We start from the raw sequence: 25,485 nt of genomic DNA on the forward strand, positions 1-25,485 counted from the left end.
AGAGGGTCCGGCAGAGGCAGTGAGGGGCTTTGGACACGGTGGCGGGTGGGCGGCTCCAGGGTTCCTGGAGGAGATCTTGTAGTCTCCAGCCCGTCTCCAGGCCAAGCCCTTTCTGCAAAGCACAGAGGGAAAGAAATGAAGGGGACAGGGACAGGCCCTGGCAGGGGTGATTGGTATTCCTGTGGTCTCCAGCCTGGTGGAGGGCTGGTGGAGGGCCGGTGGATGGCCGCAGAGTGCCCTGCCCCCAGAGGCCTGAAATTCTGTAGAAGGGACCCCCTGACTTCGCTACTCCTTACCCGTCCAGCCAGACTTAGACCACACCACCCCTTCTCCCTGGAGGCTCTGGACACCAGGTGTTCGCCCAAGCAGAGAAAGGGTGGAGTGGGGGTCGGACGGACGCGGCGACTTTCTGGAAGAGGAAGCAAACACAATCCATCCTGCAACTGTGCGAAGAAATGCCCCAGGGTGTGTGTGTGTGTGTGTGTGTGTGTGTTGGCAGGGGCGTGCCCCCGGGTGCAAAAGTCCCCCGATTATTGCTTCTGCTGGGAATGCGTGGGGCTGGGGGCTTCCGAGGGGCGCCTTGAGGGTGTTTGAAAGACGTAACGTCCAAGGCCGGAGGTGGAGGGAAGGGCCACGGAGAGACATTCTGGCGACATTAGAGGAAGGGCAGAGGGCAGTCGCCGCTCAGGCCCCCGAGGCGGCCCTGCAGGGGTTAAGGCTGGAGCGGGTGGAGGGCGGGGGCCTGGGGAGGGGGTGGGGGAGGGTCAGGCCAGCGGCCCCGCGCTCCGCCCCCGTCCCTCCCGCCGGCCCGGGCGCCGGGCGCCGCGCGCGGCCACCCATGCCCTTATAAGGGCGGCCGTCGCCCGGGCAACGAGCGCCCGCCCCCAGCCCGCGGCGCGCGCCCCTGCCCCCGCCCCCGCCCCCCGCCCGCCCCGCGGATGGAACGTTGTGTGTCAAACCGGCCGCAGCGCGAGGCCGGCGCGCGGGGTCGGCGGCAGCGGCGGCGGCGGCGAGAGCGAGGCTTGGGCCCAGGCGCAGGCCCAGGCCGGGCGGGCGCGGCCGCGGCGGGGGCGGCAGCTCGGGAGGCGCCGGCCCGCGGCCCTGCAGGCCCCGAGCGGCCGCCGCGGGCACCTGGGGGCCCTGGGGACCCAGGGGGCGCGGCGACTGGCCCCGGCGCGCGCCCGCCGCCCCTCCCCCTCGCCACGGGCGGCCGCGCAACTTGCGGCCAAACTTTCCCCCCGGCCTCCCGCGCTCCGATGGCGACCCGCTAAGTTGGCCGCAGACCCAGGCCGAGCGGCGGCCAGGCCAGAGGGCGGCCCCTGCGCAGCCCGGGCCGGGTCATGGCCCGCGCGCCCCTGCCGGGGCCCCAGGGCGGCGGGGCGCGAGACCTCGGGGCCCCCGGCCCACGCCTCTAGCGCGCCCCCGCCGGCCCCGCGCACGCGTGGGAAAGTTGGCCTGGAACCGGCCCGACCAGTTCCGCCCGGGCGCGCGGACCGGCCGCAGGAAGTTGCTGCAAAACTTTTTTGGGGGGTGCAGCCGGTGCCCCCCGCGCGCCGGGGCCGGATGCGCGCCGGGTAGGCTTCCCCGGGCCGAGAGGGGTGCCCGAAAGGAAGAACGAGGAGGGGGCGCCCCGGCCCCGCTGCCCTGGGGCTATGGCCATGGTGACCGGCGGCTGGGGCGGCCCCGGCGGCGACACGAACGGCGTGGACAAGGCGGGCGGCTACCCGCGCGCAGCCGAAGAAGACTCGGCCTCGCCCCCCGGCGCCGCCAGCGACGCGGAGCCTGGCGACGAGGAGCGGCCGGGGCTGCAGGTGGACTGTGTGGTGTGCGGGGACAAGTCGAGCGGCAAGCATTACGGCGTCTTCACCTGCGAGGGCTGCAAGAGCTTTTTCAAGCGGAGCATCCGCCGCAACCTCAGCTACACCTGCCGGTGAGCCCCCCCCTCCGCGCGCGCACCGCCGCCGGGCACCAGCCCCGGCCTGGGGCGGGCCTCTGACCTGCTCGGTCACCTTGGGCCTGGTGCTGACCTTCCCTGCGCCTCCACTCCCCCTTTGAGCTAGGGACATAGCCCCCCTCCCGCCATTCCTTTCCTGGGGTTGTGTATACAGTTGGCGCTGCATCGATGCAGATCCCCCCCAATCAGGTGGTCCCTCGCGGCTTCTGCCTCCGCTTCTTGCTCGTCTGTTCTTTTTCTCCGAGGGGGGGGGGTCGTGGCCGCGCGGGGACGGGCTGGGGGTGCTGTCAGGAGTGGGACCCTAACCCCAGGGCACCCCTTCTCTTGGGGATTCGGCGCGCGGCAGAGCCCGCGGGAATCGAACGTGGAACTTGGACCGTGGAGCTCGCAGCGTCCAGGGGCCATTGTCTGCGGCCGCGCGGATCGATACGGCGCGCCCTTGGGGTCAAATATCACTTCCAAAGTCGCCCAGGCTACCGCGGCAGCTGGAAGGAGGCTGGGATGGCACAGGGTGGTCTTTTTCACATAAGGGGCCCTGCTGTGGAAGGGGAGCTGGGCTTGTCTGTCAGGGGACACCCCCTGGGCTCTCCCTGGGCTTTGGGTCACCGGAAATCACCACTGGAGGGCCAGCAGGGCCACCGGAATTGACCGCACCCCCGCGCACACACCAAGGGATGGGTGCAGACCTGGGGCTCCTGGACAGTCCTGTGAAGTTTGGGGCGACTGAGAGGTTATGGGAATGAAATGCTTCTGAGGAGGAGCCCTGGGTGGTCCCAGTTGGAGACCCCTCCGGCAGGGTGTGGCTGTGCCTGCTCTTCCTGTTGGTGCTGGGGATGGAAGGTCCGCTGGAGGAAGGGTTGGGTGTCCCGCCTAGGGAATGGTGGATATCCTCTCCTTCACTGACAGGCCCCACCCTGCACCCCCCAGGAACAACGTGGTCTCTGTGGGGGTAGGATGGACAGTCCCATTTCCCAGATGCACAAAACTGAGGTCCAGGGACATCTTGCCTCCTGCCCTGGATTCCACATGGAGCATATCTGATTCAGCTGGGCTCAGCAAGGGGAACTGTGGGGCCAGGGAGGGAGGGGGCTGAGTTGGAGTCATTGCATCCCCAGAGAGAGCTGCTGACCACGGGCTGGTTGGCAGAGGCACCATGTGGGGACCCGGATGACTGAGGCTGGAATTTGGCCCCAGGTCCCTGGTCAGAGCCTGCTGGGGGGTGGGTGTGGGTTGGGGGGTGGGGCAGGTAGGGGGTGGGGGGACTGGCCTGCTCCCTCCTCCAGCGCTAACTGGGCCACCAGACTTTGGCCTCATTCTTGCTGCTGGAATAAATGCCCGTGCTCTGGTTGGGTCTTTAGGGAGGGCAAAGGAGGGGGCTCAGGCAGTTTCAGGATCCCAGTGTACCTGAGGGCGGGGTCAGGGTGCAGCAAGAGGGGGAGTTGTTTGGAGCCGGCAGATTCTTCGGAGCTGTGTGGCCCAGGGGAGTCACTGTCTCTCTCTGAGCCTCCAGTTCATTAAGCAGTTGGCCTGGGGGGGTTTCATGTCAGTGCCCTAGAAAGACCCCAGTCCGAGCCTTGTCCTCTACAGGCTCTCAGTCTGGAGGAGACACCGATGCCCGGAGCCTGTTGGGTCTGGCCTCCTAGGGAGGGAGCACAGGGGTTTGCCTGGGGGTCAGGGAAGGCTTCCCGGAGGAGGGACCCAGGTGGTTCTTTTAAGCATGAAGGGTTTGGCCAGCAGGAGCGGGCACTCCTGAGGGGGCCCAGGTGGCAGCTGGGGGAGCTGGGTTGTAAGACCAGACTGTCAGGCCCTGGAGGAGCTGGAGCCAATGGGTCTGTAGTGCTAGACTGAGGCCGAGCAGGGGAGGGCTGTGTCCTGAACTGGACACCCTGGCAGAGGCGCACACTTGTGGTCCCAGCTGCTCCAGAGGCCCAGGCAGGAGGATGGCTTGAGCTGTGGAGTTCTGGGCCAGCCTGGGCGACATAGCAAGGTCCCATCTCCAAAAAGAAAGAAAAAAATAGGACTGGAGGCCAAAGGCCAAAAGCCAAAGAGGAGGCTGAACTGGGCCATGTGATTGGGCAAGGTATATACTCTTTAGGTGAGATAACAGGAAGAACTTACTGTTTCCTTATCTGGGGAGACAGATCTGTTCAAATTCTATAGCTGGGAAAGTTGAGGCCGAAGGCTCAGGGCCTCCCCTGAGGTCAGATGGCCCTGAGTAGGCCCCCTGCCCTTGGGCCCCAGGCCTGGCCCGTTCCACCCTGCTGCCCTGGATCCTCCCCCTGCAGTCTGCTGGGGCTTTGTTCGGGTTCTGCCTGAGTTCCCTCTGCCCTAGTCGGGCCTCTTGCTGGGCTCAGTGGCTGGTGCCTCGGCCTCCGCCCTGTTTGCCCTGCCTCTGAGTTCCCTGGCTGGGCCTGGCTCTCCCACCCCGCCCCAGGCCCACAGCATCCCTGTAGGAAGGCCACCCGTGCAGTTTTGGCTGGGCGTCACAGCTGGGTGCCCCTCTGTGTCTTTAATGTTTGGAGGGTTTATTTCAGTCTCTCACCGTGTCCTCTTGGTGCAGGGGTGTCTGGCCCCGGGCCTCAGGGAGCCCCCAGCCCATGGGGGAGTGCGGGGGCCAAGGGGAGAGGGTTCTGGGGACATCCGAAGAACAAGGGCCTGAGCTTTCCCTCCTGGGGGCTGAGCCTGGCCAGGGAGCCCACTCCCTGTTGGGACCTCCTGGAAGGGACAGCAGCAGGCCACCGGGCTGCGCAGAGGAAGCAGCTCAGGGTGGCTTCCGGCCTGGATGGACTCAGAGGAGGGGAGGTGGCCGTGGCCCTCAGGGGGACCAGGGGCTCCTGGGTTCATTCCTCCTGAGTGCAGGCCCTGGGCAGGCAGTGTGCCGGGGTCCCCAGTGGTGTGACCCCATAGACCCCTGGCACATGGCCTGGCCTCTAGTGCCTTAGTCACTCACAAACCCAGCTCCCTGACCAGGTCCCTTCTCTCCCCCCCATAGTGACCCTGGGGACAGGGGCCCTACCTCTTAGCCTGACGTTGACCAAATACAGTGACACCATTCAGTTCTCTGTCCTGGCTCTCTGTCCTGTTGCCCCTCTCCCCGAGAGCTCCACTGCGCTCCAGCACCCCTTCCGGGGCCCCTTGCTGTGCTCACTGCCTCCCCAGACACCTGCCCGCTCAGCCCGCGGCCACCTGCCCTTCCCGCCCTTCCCTACCTGGAGCCCTCAGTGCCGAGCCCCGGCCCAGGGAGCCCCAGCCCGTTCCCCAGGGCGGCTCAGGGAGATGGTGTGGATGTTATGGGAGCCTGGCTTCTGTGTGTCCCCAGGTCCAACCGTGACTGCCAAATCGACCAGCATCATCGGAACCAGTGCCAGTACTGCCGCCTCAAGAAGTGCTTCCGAGTGGGCATGCGGAAGGAGGGTGAGTGTGCTGGGGCTGCGAGGCCTCCCCAGCCGTCGGCCCAGGGACGGCTCCCGCCTGCAGCCTCCTTCCCCCCGCAGCCTCCTTCCCCCTGCAGCCTCCTTCCCCCTGCAGCCTCCTTCCCACTGTCCTTGAGCCCTGGGCTGCAGCCTGGCCCTAGGCTGCATTATGACCCGAGGCCCCTGCAGCTGAGAGGCCAGGGTCCCGCCGGGGCCCTCGGGGGCTTTCTCAGCCAGCCCCTCTTCTCAGAGTCCTCGGTGTCTCCCCTGGCCTCAGAGGCAGATCCCCAGCCTGACTCCTTGGTGGCCTCCCTGTCCCTTCTGTGTTTGATTTGACTGGCCTCGCCTCCACCTCCACCCCCCTTGTGTGTGTTTGTCCAAGGCAGGAACTCGGCCAGATTAAGGCAAAAGGTGGCCTGTCCTTCCTCCTGACCCCAGGCCCTGGGAGCCAGAGGCAAGTCCAGCCTCCTGCCCCTGCCCCGGGAATCTGGGCCGACAGACACGTGCTGGGCAGCAGGGCCTGTGATTCGGTGGCCCTTGGAATTCAAGTGGAACCCAGCGGTACCCCAGGAGCCCTGGGTCTTAGGACGGAATTCAGTCTGTTGGACCAGATTCCCTGTGCTGGGTTACAGGTTAGGCTGTCAGTTCTTCCTGGCATCTAACTTGAGTGTCAGCTGCTGAAAGTTAGTTCCTTCTTGCTGGACCTCTCTGGGAAAAGCTGCTCAAAATCTTTGTCTTAAAATCATCTGCACTGGGTGTGGTAATCCCATCTACTAGGAGGCTGAGGCAGGAGGATCGCAAGTTAGAGACCAGCCTGGACAACTTAGTGAGACCCTGTCTCAAAATACGATTAAAAGCAGCTGGAGATGTAGTTTGGCAGTAGACACCCTGGGGTCCGTCTCCAGCACTGCAACCAAAACCCAGACAAGCCTACCTCAAGGAAACACTGCTCCCTTTGGTCCCTTTAGGTTTGAAGGTGACTCCTTTGTCCCTGCCCCCTTCCCCAACCTGGATTTTGCCTCTGCTTGTGCATTTGATCTAAGATACTGATATACCTCAAATCAGGACTGGGATCTCCGAGGTCTCAGTCAGGATCAGAACTCGTGCTTTGAGCGCTGTCCTGCCTCAGGACCCTTGCGTGGGCTGTTCCCTCTGCCCAGACTGCTTTTCCTCCAGATAGCTGCATGGCTTCCCCCTTTATCTCCTTCCCCTCCTTCAAGGTTGCCTTGAACATCACCTCCTCAGAGAAGCCCTCCTCATTACCCTCCCCTGCTGTCCCCGCTTAATTTCACACCATCCACCGTGCTCCCTGTCACAATGTCATCCCCTAAGGGTGGGGATCTTGATCTTTCTTGTTCACTGATATGTCCCTAGCCCCTAGTCCAGGGCCTGGCATACAGTAGGTGCTCAATAAATGGTTTTTGGTTTGAATCCATTCTGCCCTTCCTGTAACACTAGTTGTATAAATTCTCAGTGAATTCAGTGATGGTGTCATCGTCATCACCTGTTTTATAGCTCAAGCAATAGACACAGGACAGGTCAGTGAGGCCAAGGTCTGAGGGCAAGAGAGTTGTGGTTGGGAACTGAGTCCCCACAGTCTGATCTGAGTGAAGAGCAAGAAGCTGGCAATGGGGGTTTGAGGAAGAGGGAAGATCAGGTGCAAAGGCCCTGAGGCAGGAACATGGCTGGTCAAGGAGGGTTGGTGAGAGTGGGGTTAACAATCCAGTGAGCAAAGGGGCAGATGGTCCCTTGGGAGGGGGCAACACTTGTGGGCCTTTTCCCCTCTGTACCCATTTCACAAGGGACTCAGACTCAAAAATCAATGACAGCAGCTCCAACTCATGCCTCTGCTTCTCTGCTGCCCCTGGTTCCTGCCAGGTCCCCTCTTCCACTGGCTCCATGCTGAGCTGACCTGGAGTTCACAGGGTGTGCCAGCTCGTTACTTGGTCTCTGCCTGGCACCCGCCCTGCCCAGCACAGCCCGGTAGCGCTGCAGCACCCTCAGCTGCTTTGTGCCTCAGTTGCCCTCTTCCCACTCACTTGGTCCCTGGAGACATGAACCCTGGCATCAATGGAGCCTCCTCCCTTCATGGGAAAGGCTGCCCAGGGCAGCTGTTCTTTACTGAGGGCCTGTTGCAGGCTGGACCCCAGTCCCAGGCCTGGGGCCGACACAGGCCCTGCCCTCGGGCCGCTGGTGGAGGTGGAGACAGTGGGTCTGCACCAGAGATGGGCTGGCGGAGCTTGGTCACTGGCTTTGGGAACTCGGCTGGCCAGGAGGTCCCAAGTCCTCCTCGGCTCCATCCTTAGCTTTTAGGACCCCATTGATTGACAGCTGGGGATGTGATTGACAGATCCAGCGAGGGCCAAGGAGCAGAGCTCACATCCAGTGAGAAGGCAGTTGGTCCCACTGGGGGCAGGGGGAGATGCTTCCTGTCCCCCAGAAGCTGGGGCAGGGGAGATGGACCTCCCTCCGGTTGGTGGGTCAGGGCAGAGTAGGTGGGGCCTGCAGCCTCCTGGCTCCAAGGGGTGGTGCGCCCAGGGGGTGAGGTTGGGGGTCCGGAGAAAGGTCGAGTGACCCTCTGCCCACTTTTGTCTTCCTCCCCTTTCTTCCTGCTTCCCCTCTTGCCTTGTCTTCCCATACGTGTCCCCCGTGTCCCCGCCTGTCCTCTTCCCGCCCCTCACTCCTGCCCCCGCCCTCCCCGCAGCGGTGCAGCGCGGCCGCATCCCGCACTCGCTGCCCGGCGCCGTGGCCGCCTCCTCGGGCAGCCCCCCGGGCTCGGCGCTGGCGGCGGCGGGCGGAGACCTGTTCCCGGGCCAGCCCGTGTCGGAGCTGATCGCGCAGCTGCTGCGCGCCGAGCCCTACCCCGCGGCGGCCGGGCGCTTCGGCGCGGGCGGCGGCGCGGCGGGCGCGGTGCTGGGCATCGACAACGTGTGCGAGCTGGCGGCGCGGCTGCTCTTCAGCACCGTGGAGTGGGCGCGCCACGCTCCCTTCTTCCCCGAGCTGCCGGTGGCCGACCAGGTGGCGCTGCTGCGCCTCAGCTGGAGCGAGCTGTTCGTGCTGAACGCGGCGCAGGCGGCGCTGCCCCTGCACACGGCGCCGCTGCTGGCCGCCGCCGGCCTGCACGCCGCCCCCATGGCCGCCGAGCGCGCCGTGGCCTTCATGGACCAGGTGCGGGCCTTCCAGGAGCAGGTGGACAAGCTGGGCCGCCTGCAGGTGGACTCCGCCGAGTACGGCTGCCTCAAGGCCATCGCGCTCTTCACGCCCGGTGAGGGCCGGGGCTGCAGGGAGGGTGCGGGCTGGGTCTCCACCCCCAGGGACACCCCACTCCCCAGACCTGGGGCCCGCGGGGCGGGGCGAGGACGCTGCCGCCAGTGCGACACCCGGACATCCCCTCCCCCCCATCTCAAGACTCCCAAGGGACTCCAAGCTCGGGCCCCAGACCCAGGGGACCAGCGACTCGGCTCCCAAGACCGGCCTCCGGGATTCCCACGCCCCCTCCCCCTCATCAAAGCCAGCCGGGAGCAGGAGGAGAGCGGAGAGGCCCCCCGCCGCCTGGCCTGGGCTCTCTGCCGGCCCTCTCTCCCAGATCTCTGGGCTGGCCCAGGCCCCCGGGTGGCCGGAGCTGCGCTGGTTGGGAGTGGGGGCGTGGCTTGAAGGCCCCGCCCTCAGGTGCGGCTGGAGGGGACCCTAAGGTCTTTAGGGACCATCCACAGCCAAAGACCTGCAGTTGTTTGTTTGTGTTGCCCTACAGGGGACAGAACCCAGGGCCTCAAGCACCTGGGCCACAGAGCCACACCTGACTCTTGTTAATTTTGAGAGACTTACACCACCACCCCCTCCCCTGCCTCGGGAAAAACCCACAGCTGTGGCCTCTGCCACCCGCTGCACCTCCAGCTGGGATTCTGTACTTTGGAAAAACACTTCCCAGTCTGTCCCCTGGAGGTTCCTAAGCTGGCTGGAAGGATTCGGGCCACCAGATATTTCCTTGGGACACCAGCACTCTGGGTGGCTGCCTGCCTGTATTTGATAAATTTGGATTTGCCATCTCTTCTTTCCCCAGTAGACTTTTGAGTCTCAGTTTCACGGTACCCTTCTAGAGTGCCGCCACTTCCACTGGTCCCCACATTCACTCCAGGCCGCCTGGAACCAGCTGGGCCCTGCCTCTTTCTTCCCCAGCCTGATGCGTGGCCATAACTTGTGTCCCTTCCAAAGGAGGCATCACTGCCTGCTGCACCTCGAGGTCATTGCTGTCAGGTCTACCTCCACCTTGAACATCAACACTTCCTTAGATGCCCCAATTTCGAACCAAGGGGCACCTAACCATCGAGCCACATCCCCAGTTTTTTTTTTTTTTTTTCTTTTTGGATCGTTGTGTTTGAGACAGGGTCTAAGGCTGAGGCTGGCTATCCTCCAGCTTTGGCCTCCTGAATTGCTGAGATTGCTGGCCATTGCCACCCTGCCCAGCTTAGATGTCCCAATTTATGCCCCAGGGCCCATCTCTCACCTCCAGAGTGGCCCCATCCTTGAACACAGCCCTGAGTGATGGCCCCTAAGCAGTCACCCCTGTGGGCCCTGTGTGTTCTGCTGCCTGCAGTCTGACCTTGCCCTCATGTCCGACAGATGCCTGTGGCCTCTCAGACCCGGCCCACGTGGAGAGCCTGCAGGAGAAGGCACAAGTGGCTCTCACGGAGTACGTGCGGGCTCAGTACCCGTCCCAGCCCCAGCGCTTTGGCCGCCTGCTGCTGCGGCTCCCTGCCTTGCGAGCGGTGCCCGCGTCCCTCATCTCCCAGCTGTTCTTCATGCGCCTGGTGGGCAAGACGCCCATCGAGACGCTGATCCGGGACATGCTGCTGTCAGGAAGTACCTTCAACTGGCCCTACTCGGGACAGTGACTGTGGGAGGGCTGGGTGCACACTGGCTGATCTGCAGACCTCAAGGGACACGGATGCCGGCCTCGAGGGACCCAGGGTGAGGGCCCTGGCTTCTCTCCCGAGACACCTATTTTTTAAAGACTGTGGAATGTTTGTCTTTCCCGTTTTTTAAATGATCATAAAACCAAAAAGAGACTGATCTTCCAGGCCCAGCTGGCCCCTCCTGGAACCCCACCCAAGGAGGGCCCAGGGATGGAGGGCCCAGTGCTGGGCCTGCCTTGTCCCTCCGCGTCTCGAGCATGAACTTGCGGGAGGGTGGAGTTGGCCTCCCGGTGATGTGGGCGAAGGCCTGGCCTCTGGCCTGGAGGGGCAGCTGCATATGCAGGCAGCTCCTCCGGACATGGGGTCCACGTTGGACACTAGGTGACACACACGAGGCCAATAATAAAGCCGTTTCCTACCTGTGTAGCCTCCCGAGCCATCTTTGAGGAGAGGGTGAAACGGGCACCACACCCACTGCTCCCGCTACCGTGAACTGGCGATCGGTGTCTTGTTGGGCAGGTGGGAGGGGAGGCTGGCCGGGGAGCCCAGGATCTGCACCCAGGCGCTCAGGTTCATGGTCCTGCTCTGGCTCCTCAGGGGGAGCCTCCTAGATTTGGATTCCTCCACATTCTGGGCCAAACACATTTTCTTTGGTCAGTACTAATTATGGTGACTGGGCTCTAGTGTCCTTGGGAGAAATACCCGTGGCTAGTCCTGGCACATGATCTCAGCCCAGATAGCACGGGCCCTCCATTTCTCTGGCCACAGTCATTGGTTCATGGTGACATGTGAGTGCAAGCAGGCCAGGGAGAGTCAATGGCACACTTGGAACTGGAAAGAGAATTAAAGCAGTGCAGCTGAGAGATCAGTTTCCCATGATGCCTTTGGAGCCCCTGGATCAAGCCATACCTGAAATTCTTGGTGTTTTAAATTCCATGAGCTCAGATTTTCCCTTTTGTGTTCAAGATCATTTGAGTTCAGTTTCTTCTCTCAAGTGACTAAAAGCCCCAGGTTGTTTCTAATATTAGCACGACGAGAGTGCAGACAGACTTTAAAATGGGGACTTAATTGAGTGGGTCTGATGTGCAGTTCCACAGGGCGCCAGGGACCTGTCATCCCAACCTCTGGATTTGTCCCCAGCTCTGGGCTGGGAAGACACCTATAGGATCTAGCAGCCATCTTCTGTGTTTAGCATGCATGAGGTCCTGGACCAATCCCCAGAGCTCCCCAATCCACCCCCAAAAGATGCCACAGCAAAGGAAGGACTCAGGTCCGCCCCCTGCAGGCCAGGCCAGACTCGGCCCTGCAGTGTCTGCCATCAGCATCTCAGGCTCTCCATGGCCATCTTGAGGGAGGCCGAGGAAGACGCTGTGTGTGTGTGTGTGTGTGTGTGTGTGTGAAGCCACTTCCTGTGAAATAAATGAGGGTCTCAGGAGCGCCCTGTCTCCAGAGAGGGATGCAGGGAAGCAGGGTGGGGAGGACGCTGGGCCCTACGGAGGCTGCACTGGGCTCTGCCTGGGCCAGGGTCTCCCGAGCGCCTTTGGGTGAGTGGGTGTATGTCCACTCCAGCAGGCTGGACAGCAGCACTTTACTCTTCAGCTTCATGAGACGTCTGAGGACTAAGACCTTGAGGTCTGTCCTGTCTGTCCCTGGGCAGGAATCCAGCCAGGCCTCACTGCTCAACTCTCACTTTTCCACAAAACCCTTCCCATATGGCCTCCTGTAGGAGAATATCTTGAGCCTCCCTGGATCTTAAGACTCTGCTGTTCATCTTTCTGTTACTGGGCTTGGCCTTCCTTCCCCAGACTATGGGCTTCTCGAGGACTAGCCTCATGGCTAGTGGCTGGCACTGTCTACCTGGCCTCCAGGTAGCCTCAATTGCCGCTGTCCCCTGTGGCTCCGTGGGAAAGACTCAGAAAGGGCTGTATCTGGTCTGCTACCACCCGCCTGGCCGGATCCTGGCCACCTGTGCCCCACCTGCCCTACCCAGGGCCTGGCATGGGTCTGGCACCGGGGGACCCTCCACCAGGCCAGGTGTCAGCTGTGCCCGTGCCTGCCTGGCGTCCATCCCCATCCAGCCTGCAGGGCCTGGAGAAGTGGACAAGGGGAAACTTGGGGCAGGGGCAGGGTCTCCTCAGGACCTGGGGGCCCCCCAGGTGGCTCCAGTGCTGCACCCCATGAGTCCTCGGGAAGCTGCCTGGTGAGACTCTGGGGTCCTCTGTCCACCTGGCTTCCATTGTTGGACCTGCAGAAAGTGGCTCCCTGGGGCTGCTGGAGTTGGCTCCTCCGCCTTTGACCAGAGGCCGCCGGAGGCTCCTGGAGCCAAGGGAGCTCTGTGCACAGGTGAGGTTCGAGCCCACTCAAGACCCCAGACAAGGGTCCTTCTCAGGAGCTCACTGTTTTCTCCACTCTGGAAAACACAACTTTTATTTATTTTTTTTGTACTGGGGATTGAACCCAGGGGCCCCTTACCACTGAACTACATCCCTGGTCCTTCTTTATTTATTTACTTATTTTTGAGACAGGGTCTTGCTAAGTTGCTGAGGATGGCCTCAGTCCTCCCGCCTCAGCCTCCCAAGTCACACAGCAGAACAGAACAGTTTTTTTCCTTTGATTTTCTGGTGACTACTGAGCAAAACCAGGAGTGTCAAGCAGTTGGAGACAGAAGGTCTTTGATCCCCCTTTATTCCCCTGGGAGGATGGTGGGATGAGAGCAGCACTGCTTCCACCGAAGGGCCTGAGGTCTCAGTCCTCATAAGGTCAGGGTTGGCATTCCCAGGGGAGGTCCTGGGAGAGGGGCCATTAAAGCTGACCACGGAGCCTGCAATCAGCCAAGGCTCACCAGGCCAGGGGAGAAAGGCAAGTCCAAAGGCTGGCAGGCGGGCAGAGAACCAAGGGATCCCTACCCTGGTCTTGCTGCCAGTCTCCAGGACACTCAGAAGTACACAGAGCCCTCACTGTCCTCTTGGTCATCGAATTTCTGGATCTGGGTCTTGAGGTGCCTCAGTTTGGCCTTCAGATAGCGACAGCGCAACTGCTTGTCCAGGAAGCCAGGGTCCTGGGAGGGAAAGAGCCAGGGAAGTCCTTGTAGCAGTCTAGCCAATGGTCCTTGTGCTGTTCAGCCCTTTGTCTTTTCCTCTGTAAGCCTCCATTTTTTGAGTGTAAAAGAGGATGACTGAGAGGGAGAAGGGGAATAGCATGGATGGTGGAAGGAGACCCTCATCATCATACAAAATACATGTATGAAGACGTGAATTTGGTGTCAACATAGCTTATATACAACCAGAGATATGATAAATTGTGGTATAAAGGTGTATTAAGAATTGTAATGCAAAAATAAATTTAAAAAAAGAGATGCACAAGATTAAAAAAAAAAAGAGTATGATTTAGAGTGAGAAGAAAAGAGACAGAGCTCCTGCAGGGCGGGAGGGGACCCAGTAGGGTTGCCCAAGCCTCAGCTTTTTTGTTTTTGAACTGGGCACAGGTGTCCCAGCTTCACAACACTCAGGAGTGCAAGGGAGAAGCTATGTAACCCAGGTGTCCTGACTCACCCTCCACTTTTTCTCAAACTCCCTCCAGACGCGAGCTGCAACTTGGGCCTCCTTCTGCAAGGGGAGGAGGAGGAAGTAGCTCAGGAGATTGGAGCCAAGGAAGAATACGGAGGCTCAGTGACCCACCCAGGTGAGACCTTGAGCGCTGCCCTTGGCCATGTGTTGTGGCACCCATCCAGCCTAGAGGAAGAAGCCACCAAGGATCTGGACCCAGTGGGTGTCCCAGGGGCTTAGGTCAGGCCACTTGAAGGGTTGTGGGCAGCAGGGGTTTCTGCCCAGTGCTGACCTGGCTTTGGGGTGGGGGCAGCGAGCTCATCAGGGCCTCCAGCTGCTGGAGCTTTGCCTGTGTGGACCCCACCTCTTGCCGGAGCTCCAGGAACTCTCCATACTGGTCCTGGAACACTGCGACATAGCGGCTGCGTTCCCTCTCACTGCTGACCGGTGGGTACTTGCTGCCGGGTTGAAGGGGTCAGGGTGCGTGGAAGGAACTCCCTGGTTCCCTTCATCAGCGGAGTTAGTTTTTTCCAAGCCCTTGTTTGATTCCCTGCTCGAAATACCCTTTTCCTCTCTAGTAAACTCCTGGGCAAAGCCCCAGCTTCAGCGCTCCTTCCCTGTTCCCAGGCATCAAGAGCCACCACCGGGGGACACTCACAGCTCATAGTCGGGAGAAGGATGGGGCCTAGGCATTTGCTCCGCACGGATGGCTCTAGTAGGCTTCGTGGTGACCAGGAGGGCCTGGGGATTTAGTTCATCCTCAAATACAATCTTCCTGGGCCTGGCCTTGTGGAATGCGGGCTGGGGCTGGTGTCGCGGGCGGGGGGCGCTGGTTTTGTGGTCTGGAGGCACTGTTCCCTGCAGGTTTGGGGTTAAAGGGGAGTGGGGAGCGTGTGTCAGGAAATTGGGGTCTTTTAACCGGGGGGGTCTGGATCTTTGCCGAGGCCCAGCCTGTGGACTCCTCTGGGCCACACTCACCGGGGGCCCAGGGCCAGGCGGGCGGGTCTGCGAGATCCCCCGGGCGCCGCGGGCCCGGGAATGCTCCCGGGCCGGCATCTGCCTCCGGCAGGGGCCGCTCCCAGGTCCCCGAGCTGGGGGGCGGGTCCCGCGGGGGGCGGCGTGGCCCGCGCGTGGCGGGCGCGGTCTGCGGGCGGCCTGCGGACAGGGAGGAGGGCAAGGCTGGGGGCGGCGCCCGGGGGCCGCCCAGCGCGGTCCACAACCACCCGCCGGCGCGGCCCCACCCCGTCTCTATTTGCATAAACGCACATGATTGGTCACCAGCGCGCCTCAGGCTCCTCCCCTATTCGCGAAACCCGGAAACGCGATAAGCAAATGCTCATAACATCACTACGCAGCTGGGCTCGGACTCTAGTTAACCAACACCACGCTGCCAGAGCTTCGCGCTTTCCGAGGAGGAGCCCACCGATCACAGCCCCCGAGATCCCCCCGGGACCTCCACCCCGCCTGCAGGATCGTTCCCGCCCGGCGTCACCTGTCCCAGCGTCCGAAATCTGAGCCTCTGTCCCCTGCCGGAAAGGCACTTGCATCGGGGATGTGCGTTTAACTGCGGGCTGGACCCAACTGGTAGGGTCTATTGGGCAGGGCGTGGGCGGGGCCTGGAGACGCAGGGGCGGGTCTGGCGTGGCGGGGCTTGGCTACAAACCCTGAAACGCAGGTTCGAGTCCCATCTCGACCCAGACCCGCTGTGTATCTGGGTTGAAGTTCAACTTCTCTTCGTTTGTCTGAAAAATGTGGAGGTTTTCGCGAGCTGTATTTATTTTTTTCAGCAGCTATATTTTTATTTTTTAAATATATATAATTTTGAATACTGGAGATTGAACCCAGAGGCGCTCTAACACTGAGCTACACCCCCCAGACCTTTTTATTTTTTGAGACAGGGTCTCTCTAAGTTGTTGAGGGTCTCACAAAGTTATTGAGGCTGGCCTGGAACTTGTGGTCTTCCTGCCTCAGCCTCGCAGGGATGATAGGCATGCGCCACCGTCCCCCGTCAGTAATTATTATTTTTGTACCAGGGATTGAACCCATGGGTGCTTAACCACTGAACCATATCCCCAGCCTTTTTTTCTTTTTCTATTTTATTTAGAGACAGGGTCTTGCCAAGTTGCTTAGAGCGTCACTAATTTGCTGACGCTGGCTTTGATCCTCCCGCCTTGGCCTCCTGAGCAGCTGGGATTATAGAAATGCGCCACAGCGCCCAGGAAGCCAGACATTATATTTTAAGAGAATCTCTTTAAATAACTCGTAGGGCTTTTAGAAAAATCAAGTAGAAAAGGCAAGAAAGGTAGGCACAGTGGCACCCTTCTGTTATTCCAATGACTTGGGAGGCCGAAGCAGGAGGATTTCAAGTTCAAGACCAGCCTCAGCACCTCAGGAGATCCTGTCTCAATAAAAAAAGGGCTTGGGGTGTAGCACCATGGCACAGGCTTGCCTACCATATGTGAAGCACTGGGTCCTCCCATCCTCATAGAGTAAAACAAAAGCAAAAAATCCCAACCTTGTCCCCAGAGACAGCAGTTAATTATGTCTCCTGGAGAGATCCTTATTCAAAGAAATAAGTTTTCCTCATTGCAAATAATACTGCAAAACGTATCCATGCCAACAGTTCTTGGCTACCTATGGGTTATCTGTTGGATAAATTCCTAGAAATGGAATCACTAGGGCAAAGCAATCTGTGTGTTTTAAACTTGGAGATCCTGCCAAGCTCTTCTTTGGAGTTTGTATCATTTACACAGAGAAAGAGGGATTGTTCACAACCTTGTCAGCAGCACCTGTAGTATCCATTGCCAAGTGTATTTTTAGAGGTTTAAATTTCACCTAATTTGCTGAGTGAAAAACTTCAGAAGTCATTTGTATTTCTTTTCCTGTTCACATCCTGAAGATTTTTTTCCTTGATGAGCTTTAGTTCTTCATACTTGAAGGAAACTAGTTTAATCAGATAGTGTATCTTTTATGCTACTACTACAAATGGGATCCTCCAATGTATTTTGCAGCTATATATGTGTAATATGTAGGAAATGAATTTTTGAATTTTTATTTCTTTTGACGGGTCTTGCCTGGCACTCCTGGGTTTGAGTGATCCTCCCACCTCAGCCTCCTGAGTAGCGGGTCTGCAGGGTGCCACCACATCCCTCTCCTCCTGGGGCCTGGCCTTGTCTAGAGTGGGACACACACCAGGATGGAATGCGGTGTGTTTGCTGTCAACCTCCTCCAGGTCCCTGAAGCCGAAGCTTCTTCCTCCCTGCTCATCCACTCTCTGTGGCTCCTGGAGACTTCCCACGACCCTCCCATCTTGTCTCCATCCCCCTTCAAGGGGACTTCCTAGATGGGTCGAGGGCAGACAGGACACACAGGGTGGAGCCGGTCTTTATTTGAGCTTGGGCATGATGCGGATGAAGAGGATCATGCTGATGAAGATGAAGCAGACGATAATGAGCATGGCCCAGAGCAGCCAGTTGACCGACTTCTGTGCGTGCTGCTCCAGCCGCTCCGACTCTGTCTTCAGCTTCTCCAGGTTCTGGTCAGCCATCTTGAGTGAGTGTGACAGCGTCTGTGGACGAGGTGGACAGGATGTCAACAGGGCTGGGGCCACCCCAGGGCAGGCTGCACCTCTCCATCTGTGCCGATGCTCTGCCCTTTGCTGGGACTGCCACTACTTTGGCTTCCTACCAAACTCCTATTGGTCCAGCAGAACCCAGCCACAGCGCCCCCCCTCCTGAGAAGCCACCTCTGATGCCCCAAGGCAGAGGCTGGAGAGTTCCCACCCCCACACCTGGTTGTCCTTCTTGATGACGCTCTGGGCAGCCAGCGTGTTGGTCTTGAGGCTCCGGGCCAGGTCTAGCATCTCCTCTGACAGCTTCTCCTGGAGGTTCTGGTGTCGTTGCAGGACGAGGTCCAGCTCAGCTGCTGACTGCTTCTCGTCCACAGGCCTGGGCCCCGCCACCCCACTGATCCACACATGGGGGATGTGCGGGTAGGAGAGGTGGAGCAGGGAGGGAAAGAGACGGCCATGTTCCCAAGGAGCCTGGAGGTTGTGGCCCCAGCCGATGCCCTGCTGGGGACTGTCTCCCCTTCTTTGTGTGGCTTCTGGGAAGAGCGTTCTCAGAAGTGGCTTCTACTGGGTGACTTGCAGCGGCACCTCAGTGGCCCAAGGTTTCTGCAGCCCCCTCCCCACCCATTCCAGAAGGCTGGAGACACTCACCTTCGCTTCCTCACGTCCTGCTCGGGCTCTGGAAGCAAAAGAGGCCAAGCAGCAAGAAGGAGAGATTGGTTTCTGCTTCAAGCCTCCTGATCTTTGCCTGGGCCCTGTCTGCTACCTGGCATGCCATTTCCTCACCTGGGCTGCTGCCCAGTGGGCTCCTAATCATACTTCAAAGCTTTAGCTAGAATGTCCCTTCTTGTAGAAAGTCTTTCCCAACACTGACTGGGCTCCTCAAGACCCCAGGTCTCTCCATCTAGGCCAGCCTTGGTCCTGTGGCCTGGCAGTGCTCAGCTCTCTCTTCCAGGGGCCACTTCCTCTGTCCTAACTTGCCCTCCAGACATTACTGGGTGACATTCTCCCTGGACCAGGGAAGACCTGTGGGAGCCAGGTTGGGAGCAGCAGGGACATGTGTTTTGTTCCAGGTACCTGGGCTTGAGTCCTATTTCATTCAGTCACTCACCTCCAGCAGAGTCCTATTGGAAGAATGGAGAGAGATGAAGTCACCACCCTATCCTATCCCAAATCTGTCCTTTCTGCTCTCCAGACTTGGGCTGGGGATGTGGCTCAGGGATAGAGCACTTGCCTAGCATGTGTGAGGCACTGGGTTCTATTATTAGCACCACATAAAAAATAATTAAAACAAAGATATTGTATCCATCTACAGCTAAAAAATATTAAAAAACAAAAAACTAATAACGAACCCCCCCCAAAAAAACTTCCATATCCTTATTCAGAGGCCTGGGCAAATCCTGTGACCTGCAAGCCTTGGTTTCCTCATCTATAAACTGGTCATGACAGCAGTTCACATTTGGAAGGGCTGAGCTGATGCATGTGAAGTACTCAGAAAAGCAACTCTCATCGTATTTTATAGATGAAGAAACCTGCCTGTCTCTTGAAAATGGCAAGCCAGGAGCCAAATCCTGCTGGGGGTGGGGGTTAACTCTGGGGCTTCAACACATTTCTCATTTGTGTACTGAATCATCGAACAAATGCCTGGCCACAATGGCCCTTTCTTGGGAAGGCTTGTCTGCTGGCCCACGGAAGAGCTGTTGGGCTCTGCTTTATTATCCTGGCAGGCATTGTACTCGGGGATTATCTGAGGGGTTCCCAGGAACAAGGGAGGGAGCCTACCATGCCTAGCAGCTCACTCCGCATCTCGCTGGTGTACCGTGCCCGGGACTGCAGATGTACCGTCTTGGTGGCAGGCACACGCTCCCTGGCGGTGGTCGGCACGCGACCAGGGGTCAGGAACTGGTTGGCTAGTGCCTTCTCTGAGGAGGAAGTCTGTAGAAATGTGGGAAGATAGGTAACTGAAGGCACTGGGGCTCTGGTGCACTTGATGGGGGCTGAGGAGGCAGAACCAGCCCTGCTCACCAACTTTTCTGCCTGCAGCATCCCCTTCAGAAAATCCACCTTGCGGGAATATTCATTGATCACCTCGGAGGCTGGTTTGCTGGAAGACGGAGGAGAGGAAAAAGAAACCTGCCCACTCTCTCTAGTTCAGGAAGGGGTCCAGGGCAGGCACCGGAGCCCTGGGGTGCCCTGAGAGAACTCCTACATCCGAATTTGAAGCCCACTCACCTGGCTTGGGCTTTCAGGGCCTGAAGCATGTCCTCCAGGGCCCCCACATACTGGGGAGGAAGAACAGGGTGTTACCTAGCTTCATGGGTGGGAGCCACGAGAGGGGCGGCGCCAGGCCGGAGGGTGGGAAGGGAGGGATCAAACGCCGGGAGGGGCCGCGGGGGGGCGGGGCACTTGGTACTATGCACGGTTGCAGCAGGTGGACGTGGCGGAGCTGACCGGAAGGGGCGTGGCAGTGAGGTGGAGGGGGCCGGGGAATGAGGCCCGGGGCTTGCCAACCCAAGGAGCCGCCCTCCAGGAGTTAGGCTGTACGCGGCAGCGTGGGATTCCCCTCACCTTCTCCAGGCGCCACTCATCTGGGTCCCGCTTCTCCGCTGCCATTGCCTCGCAGCGGCTCAGCAGCCTCACCAGGTTAAGCTCCAGCCTCGACGCTGCCATCGCTACCGGGCTGTATCCTGCCCCTTCCGCCGGCGCCATCTTTAGGGATGGCGGAAGTGGCTGCTTCCGGCCTCCTTCCGGGCGGACCTTCGCGCTCATTAGCCTACAGTTACTTAAGGTGGAAGTAAGGCTTGTTGCTAGGGGAGGCGCTGTCGCGTCCATATTTATTCAGGGCGAAATCGCTTGCTCTTCCTGGTGAGCATCTCGATTCTCCGAAAGGGTTGGAAGGACAGGGTCTTCTGGTGTCAGGCCCACGTGCGACTTGCCCTTTGGGTGTTCGGTTCCGACTGTTCAGAATCCTGCCTGGATTATTCTGACACCGAGCTCTTCCGCATCCAGGCATTCTAAGGAATCCTGGGCCCTTCCTTGCTTCATTATATGACTCCAGACTCTGATTTTTCTGGTCGGAGGGGCTCATCCATTTTTATCCCAGCTCTGATTTTTGCTTTGTTTTGTCTTTTTTTTTTTTAAGAGACAGGGTTTCATTAAATTGCTTAGCGCCTCGCTGTTGCTGAAGCTGGCTTTTAACTCGTGATCCTCCTGCCTCAGCTTCCACAGCTGCTGGAATTACAGGCGTTCGCCGCGCACCGGACTCTTGACTCTGCATGACCTTGAAGGGATTTCTTTTCTGTGCTTTTTTTCTGGGAAGTGGACAACACGTCTCATTATTGCCTCCAGGAGGACTTGAGTAGCCTTGGAGCTAGACGTAGGGCTAGGCCACGCCTAACTGGGAGAGCCTATCCAGATCCCTAGGAAGACAGAGTTCTCGCAGATTTTCAGGAGTGTAGTGAGGGTGGGGGCATGAGCTCTCATCAGTCTCCCCACTTCTCCTATCCCCCATGTTCTGGTCACATAGATGGGCCTGAAAAGACCAGAGAGGAGACCAAACCTAGGGCCCATAGAGTGACCTCTAGAGGCTGACATGTGAATCCTACCCCCAGCCCTTCCCAGCCACGTGGCCATGGACCAACCTCCGCGCTTCTCCAAGCACCTGCTGGACTTCTTCAGGGTCCCCTGGGGCCCATGCCAATCAGTTCTCACAGCAGCTCATGGGATTGGCCCACCTGTGCAGTGGTTGCTCCTGGCTCTACCCCACCCATAAGGAACTGCCCCTCCACGGGGTGCGTGGCCTCTGCACTGATACAGGTTAGGTATCTCCTATGGGAACTGCTTGTGTTCAGCTGTTTTTGGATTTCTGAGCTTTGAGGAATTTCGAGTATTTATACATAACTGAGATATGCTGGAGATGGGACCCAAGTGCAAACACAAACTTGATTTGTCTCATATGCCTTATACAGAGAGTCTGACGTAATTCATTTTGGTGCTGGGGTTGAACCCAGGGCTCTGGTGTGATGAGCATGTGCTCTACTGCCCAGTTACACCTCTAGACCCAGAGGGCATTTGTGTGCAACGTTATAGTGTTTTGACAGAGACCCCTTGTGGGAGTCTGGGTATGGAATTTCCCATCTGTGATGTGTGTCAGTGCTCAAGAGTTTTGGATCTTGGAGCCTTTGGATTAGAGATGCTCAGCCATTATGCCCCAGCTGGGCGCAGGCTGCTGCTGAAGCAGGAGATGAGGCAGCGCTATTGGGAGCTCCCTACTCCTTCAGCTTTCCCAGTCAATAAAGAAGCCCATCTCAGGTGGGCACACCTGCAACCCCTGCCACTCGGTAGGCTAAGGCAATTTCAAGGTCAGCCTGGACAGCCTAAGTGAGCTCCTATTTCAGAATAAACAGAAAGGGCTGGTTGTGCAGCTCAGGAGGCAGAGCGCGCCTGCCTAGCATGTGGGAGGCCCTGGGACCCAGCACTTCAAACCAAGTCCCCGGCCCCCTCCCCAAACCTCAGAAACGAGCCAAGCTTATCTTCCTTAGGCGAAGAGTTCATGAAAGTCCCACAGCACCTTTGGTGGAGTGTCAAACTGGTCCCCACAACCCTCCGGCTGAGGCTGCAGGGCTGACCCCACTCCCACCCCAAAGCCAGACTGAGCAAGAATCCCACCAAAACAGTCACAGGCACTTTTTCTTTATTTCACACCTTGTGCAGAGTGCCCTTTGTCCCAGGCCTGTGGCCAAGTGTCCAAGTGCCCGGGGGAGTGGGTGGAGCTTGAGAGGGGAGGCTCCACTCCCCGCACCCCCAGGCTGCTGCTGCTGCTGCAGGGATGTGCACTGCAGGCTTTGCCCTCCCTGCCCTACCCAACCCACCCCTAATGGTCCTGAGTCACTGGCTCATGTCACACAGGGCAGGCAGTGCCCAGGGCAGCCTCCTAGAGCCTCCGGCATCCAGGCACGGTAGAGAGCTGAGACAGCACATTCAGGTCTCCCTGGGATTCGAGGTTGGTGCTGCCTGGGTTGAGGGCCATTCCTGATTCATATCCTGGCTCTAGCCAACAGCCTGACCCTGTGGAAGGCTCCAGTGTTCCCTGGAATGTACGTGGCCAGGTGGCCGCTGCTGCCGGAGATGAGCATTGGAAACAGACTGGGGAGGTCAGGTGCCCCGAGGGGCTAACCCCCTCCTTGCAGGGTCCCAGTTCGATGACTGCCCACTGACTGGATGCAGCATGTAGCTGAGCGAGTGGCCCCGCACTGAGGACCAGTCCAGGTCACCAGGGAGACGCACAGCGTTAATATAAAAGTTTGAACATAAACATATAAAAAACGATTTGGTCTTCCGTTAAGGCTGTTTCAGTTTAAAGTTATGTAAACCACAAAAAAACAGTTACTGTAAAAACACACAAGGGGGAGACACGGGCTGCCATAGACCTGGTGCTGCAGGCGCCGCGGTGCATGGGGCGCCGCGTGGACCCCGGGGTCCTGCCACGCCTGCACCTGGAGCCTAGGCTACCTCGATCTGCTCTTAGAGCTGTTTGTTCTGGGTCTTTCTGCTAGAGGCTGGCTCCACAGCTCAGGTGCCCGGCTCCAGCACAGGGCCGTCCTCAGACACGCAGACTGTCGCTGGCGCCTTCAGCCGTTGGCTTGACCCGAGGCGGGGGGCAGGCGGTACATTGGGGGGTCTGAGTACCTCCGCTTGAACCCAGGAGGCCGGTCGTCCTCTTCCAGGGGTTCCAGGGCACCCTGCGCAGGCAGGCTCACCCCGGGCGTGATGTACACTGAGTGAACCTGGTCCGGGCGGCGGGCAGGGGGCTCTCGGCGCCTCACTGGGACAGCAGCCTCCTGGGCCCTGGGCGCCCATCCGTGAAGGTGGATGGGCAGGCCAGGCGGGAGCTTGATGTTGGCCATGGGCATGACGGGGTTCCGCCGGGGGGTCTTCACTCTGACCGTGACGAAGGAGGATGGCCTTCGTCGTGGAGGGGCGGCTGCCGTGGGGAGGGGGCTCGGGGTGGGCGCACTGGGGCAGGGGAGAGCAGGCGTGGGGGGCCCTTTTGAGAGACAGATGGCAGGGTTACTGTGGCTTTGGGGTGGGCAGATGAACCCATGCCCCGGGGGCTGCTGGGATGGACGGGAAGGAGCGAGGTGGCCATGACCTTAATACTGACCTTCCGAGGCCCCCCGCCCGGCCCGTTCCTCCAGCAGGCTCTCGGTGCTGGCTGACGTCTCCGAGTCTAGGTTTTCCTCGTCAGAGCCCCTAGGGTCCAGCTCTGGTAGCCGGTAGGTGATGTCCTCCCTGAGGGTGAGGGGTCACTGTGTCCAAGGCTGCTCCCACCATGAGGAGCACCCCCCCCCCCCACCCAGGGAAAGTGCTGACAGGGACAGGGCAGTCTGTCCACACTTGGCCTAAATGCTCTGGGCCCTCTGAGGCTGCTTACAGCCCGGGGTTCAGGTGCTGAGGGGAGCCGGGCATCTGCCCAGCACTGAGCTAGTGATGTGCTCCCACCGTGGGGCTGCGGCTCGTGCTGTCCTCTGCCTGGAGCAATGTCCCCTGTTCCTAAGAGTAAGGTGGCCAAATAACCTGGTCACATCTGTTTTCCTGGTTAACCATTTTTTTTTTTGAAATGGGGTTCCTGTGTTGCCCAGGCTGGCCTTGAAGGCCCAGACCTAACAGTTCTCCTGGGTGTACCATGACATCTGCCTCAAAAAAGAGGACTTTCTTTTTTTTTTTGGTGGTGCTGGGGATGGAACCCAGGGCCCCCACGCTGTGAAAGCACCCCACCGCTAAGCTACACCTCAGCCCAAATCTGGGTTTAAAGAGAGCTACTGCAAGGGTTCATGGTCAAGTTTGGGGACAGCAGTGTCCCACAAGGTGAATATTTTCTGCTCTGTGCTAGGTACAATAGAACTGAGCCTGGCAAGGTCAGGCAGACCATCTGGCATAGACCCTGCCCAGCAGTGTCCAAGATCACACCCTCTGTTGCTTGTGGGGCCAGTGGACGGGTACTGAGTAGCCAGGGCTCAGGGAGAAGGGGGGAAAGGACACTTGCTTCTCCTCCTTGATGGACTGGATCCGTTCCATGAGGATCTCCTTCTCTCGGTCCTCGTCACCAGCCCCTGCCTCCTCCTCAGGCAGCACTTCTAGCTCCTCCAGGCTGCTGTCCCTGCTCACCTGGGCCTTGGGGCTCTTGTTCTGAAAATAGGGAAGGAACAAGTCTGACCAGCACCCTCAAGGGGCGGAGCTTAGTGCTCTCAGGCGGTGGGGGCGGAGCTTAGTGCTCTCAGGCGGACCAAGGGGCTCCAAGGGAGGTTAGTTCTGCAGAGGCCCCACTGGGCTCTTGGTGAGACTTCAGGAATCCTGCAGGGACAGAGTGGCTGGCACTTGGCTGATTAGTGGTCCTCACGGAGGGTCAGCAGGCAAAGGGCCACCCCCAGCATGCACGTGGAAGGCTAGGACATGCTCGGTCTATGCTACGAGAACCCGGGGCCAAGGGAACCCCAGCGTGCACCGACGCACTGGGAGACATGCACCGAGGACCCACAGAGCGCGTACATACCAGGACCCCCTCATAGGGAGACGAAAACCCCAGTTTGAGAGGCCAGGGCTGGGGGAGAGATGAAGACAGGGTGAACAAAAGCACCAAGACTGCGACGCAGGCACGAGCAGGGGGCTGTGCAGCAGTTGGCACAGGGAAGTGTTCCGGGCTCTCTTGGGAGCCCAGGACCCGCTCCCCCCTGGACCCCTGCCCCACCACGTGAGGACTCTTTTCCTGCTCTGGGAACATCTTTCTGTGGGTGGGACCCAGGGCAGCAAGAGACAAGGCCAGACAGATGACCCAAAGTACCACCAAGCGGGTACCAGGTCCCTCCACCCCGTCCACTGAAAGGGACAGTTGGTTGGTGTGAGGCTGGGCGTGGACTGTAACCGTCTGGTCAAGCCAGGAACTCTGCCCCTACCCGTGCCGTCATGAGGCCCCAGCAGCCTGTGTCCAACTTGGAGCTGGGAGTCGGCGGGAGAACGTGGGCAGCGAGACCACGCCCACTGCCCACAAGCACGCCCCACGGCCCCACCCACGATCAGGTCTCCTGTTGAGGCC

The 25,485-nt window shown here is 59.5% G+C and overlaps 4 protein-coding genes across 17 annotated transcripts in view; 1 reads left to right on the plus strand and 3 right to left on the minus strand.

Moving 5' to 3' along the window:
* Nucleotides 1-1,115: 1,115 nt before the first annotated feature.
* Nucleotides 1,116-10,706, plus strand: Nr2f6 (nuclear receptor subfamily 2 group F member 6). The gene is made up of 4 exons (XM_027932505.2): nucleotides 1,116-1,930; nucleotides 5,274-5,368; nucleotides 8,072-8,632; nucleotides 9,988-10,706. The coding sequence occupies exons 1-4, from the start codon at nucleotides 1,653-1,655 to the stop codon at nucleotides 10,257-10,259; spliced, it is 1,206 nt and encodes a 401-aa protein (XP_027788306.1). The 5' UTR covers nucleotides 1,116-1,652; the 3' UTR covers nucleotides 10,260-10,706.
* A 2,242-nt stretch (nucleotides 10,707-12,948) lies between these two features.
* Ocel1 (occludin/ELL domain containing 1) lies at nucleotides 12,949-15,513 on the minus strand. Its single transcript, XM_027932230.2, is given in 8 exon segments — nucleotides 12,949-13,338; nucleotides 13,832-13,885; nucleotides 14,118-14,283; nucleotides 14,484-14,683; nucleotides 14,804-14,980; nucleotides 15,318-15,334; nucleotides 15,337-15,351; nucleotides 15,489-15,513. Coding segments are annotated over 8 exon segments (777 nt in total). The 3' UTR covers nucleotides 12,949-13,215.
* Nucleotides 15,514-17,193: 1,680 nt separating this feature from the next.
* On the minus strand, nucleotides 17,194-20,102 carry Use1 (unconventional SNARE in the ER 1). Its single transcript, XM_027932084.3, has 8 exons — nucleotides 19,962-20,102; nucleotides 19,626-19,675; nucleotides 19,419-19,497; nucleotides 19,176-19,328; nucleotides 18,505-18,517; nucleotides 18,045-18,072; nucleotides 17,616-17,790; nucleotides 17,194-17,393 (listed from the first exon to the last, which is right to left on the minus strand). Exons 1-8 carry the CDS (start codon nucleotides 20,100-20,102, stop codon nucleotides 17,211-17,213), a joined length of 822 nt encoding a protein of 273 aa, XP_027787885.1. The 3' UTR covers nucleotides 17,194-17,210.
* A 1,967-nt stretch (nucleotides 20,103-22,069) lies between these two features.
* Nucleotides 22,070-25,485, minus strand: part of Myo9b (myosin IXB) — a 98,821-nt gene continuing 95,405 nt past the window's right edge. For 6 of the 14 annotated variants that reach the window (XM_071601304.1, XM_071601294.1, XM_071601305.1 and 3 more), the window contains 4 exons: nucleotides 24,946-24,993; nucleotides 24,439-24,581; nucleotides 23,557-23,684; nucleotides 22,070-23,439 (listed from right to left, as the gene is read on the minus strand). In XM_071601304.1, the coding sequence (XP_071457405.1) occupies nucleotides 23,024-23,439; nucleotides 23,557-23,684; nucleotides 24,439-24,581; nucleotides 24,946-24,993 (735 nt within the window). In that variant the 3' untranslated portion in view covers nucleotides 22,070-23,023. Of the gene's footprint in view, nucleotides 23,440-23,556; nucleotides 23,685-24,434; nucleotides 24,582-24,945; nucleotides 24,994-25,485 lie in introns of all 14 variants that reach the window. The other 8 variants (XM_071601311.1, XM_071601314.1, XM_071601295.1 and 5 more) reach the window with 4 other exon arrangements.

This window comes from Marmota flaviventris, chromosome 1, assembly GCF_047511675.1.
Source record: "Marmota flaviventris isolate mMarFla1 chromosome 1, mMarFla1.hap1, whole genome shotgun sequence".
Lineage (NCBI taxonomy): Eukaryota > Metazoa > Chordata > Mammalia > Rodentia > Sciuridae > Marmota > Marmota flaviventris.

Bases quoted from the DNA above. Each gene is read 5' to 3' on its own strand.
- Nr2f6 (XM_027932505.2), top strand. From the start codon at position 1,653: ATGGCCATGGTGACCGGCGGCTGGGGCGGCCCCGGCGGCGACACGAAC. The intron at 1,931-5,273 runs GTGAGCCCCCCC...GTGTGTCCCCAG, and splicing joins AACCTCAGCTACACCTGCCG to GTCCAACCGTGACTGCCAAA. The intron at 8,633-9,987 runs GTGAGGGCCGGG...CATGTCCGACAG, and splicing joins CATCGCGCTCTTCACGCCCG to ATGCCTGTGGCCTCTCAGAC.
- Use1 (XM_027932084.3), bottom strand. From the start codon at position 20,102: ATGGCGCCGGCGGAAGGGGCAGGATACAGCCCGGTAGCGATGGCAGCG. The intron at 19,676-19,961 runs GTGAGGGGAATC...CTTCCTCCCCAG, and splicing joins ATGAGTGGCGCCTGGAGAAG to TATGTGGGGGCCCTGGAGGA. The intron at 19,498-19,625 runs GTGAGTGGGCTT...TCCGTCTTCCAG, and splicing joins GCCCTGAAAGCCCAAGCCAG to CAAACCAGCCTCCGAGGTGA.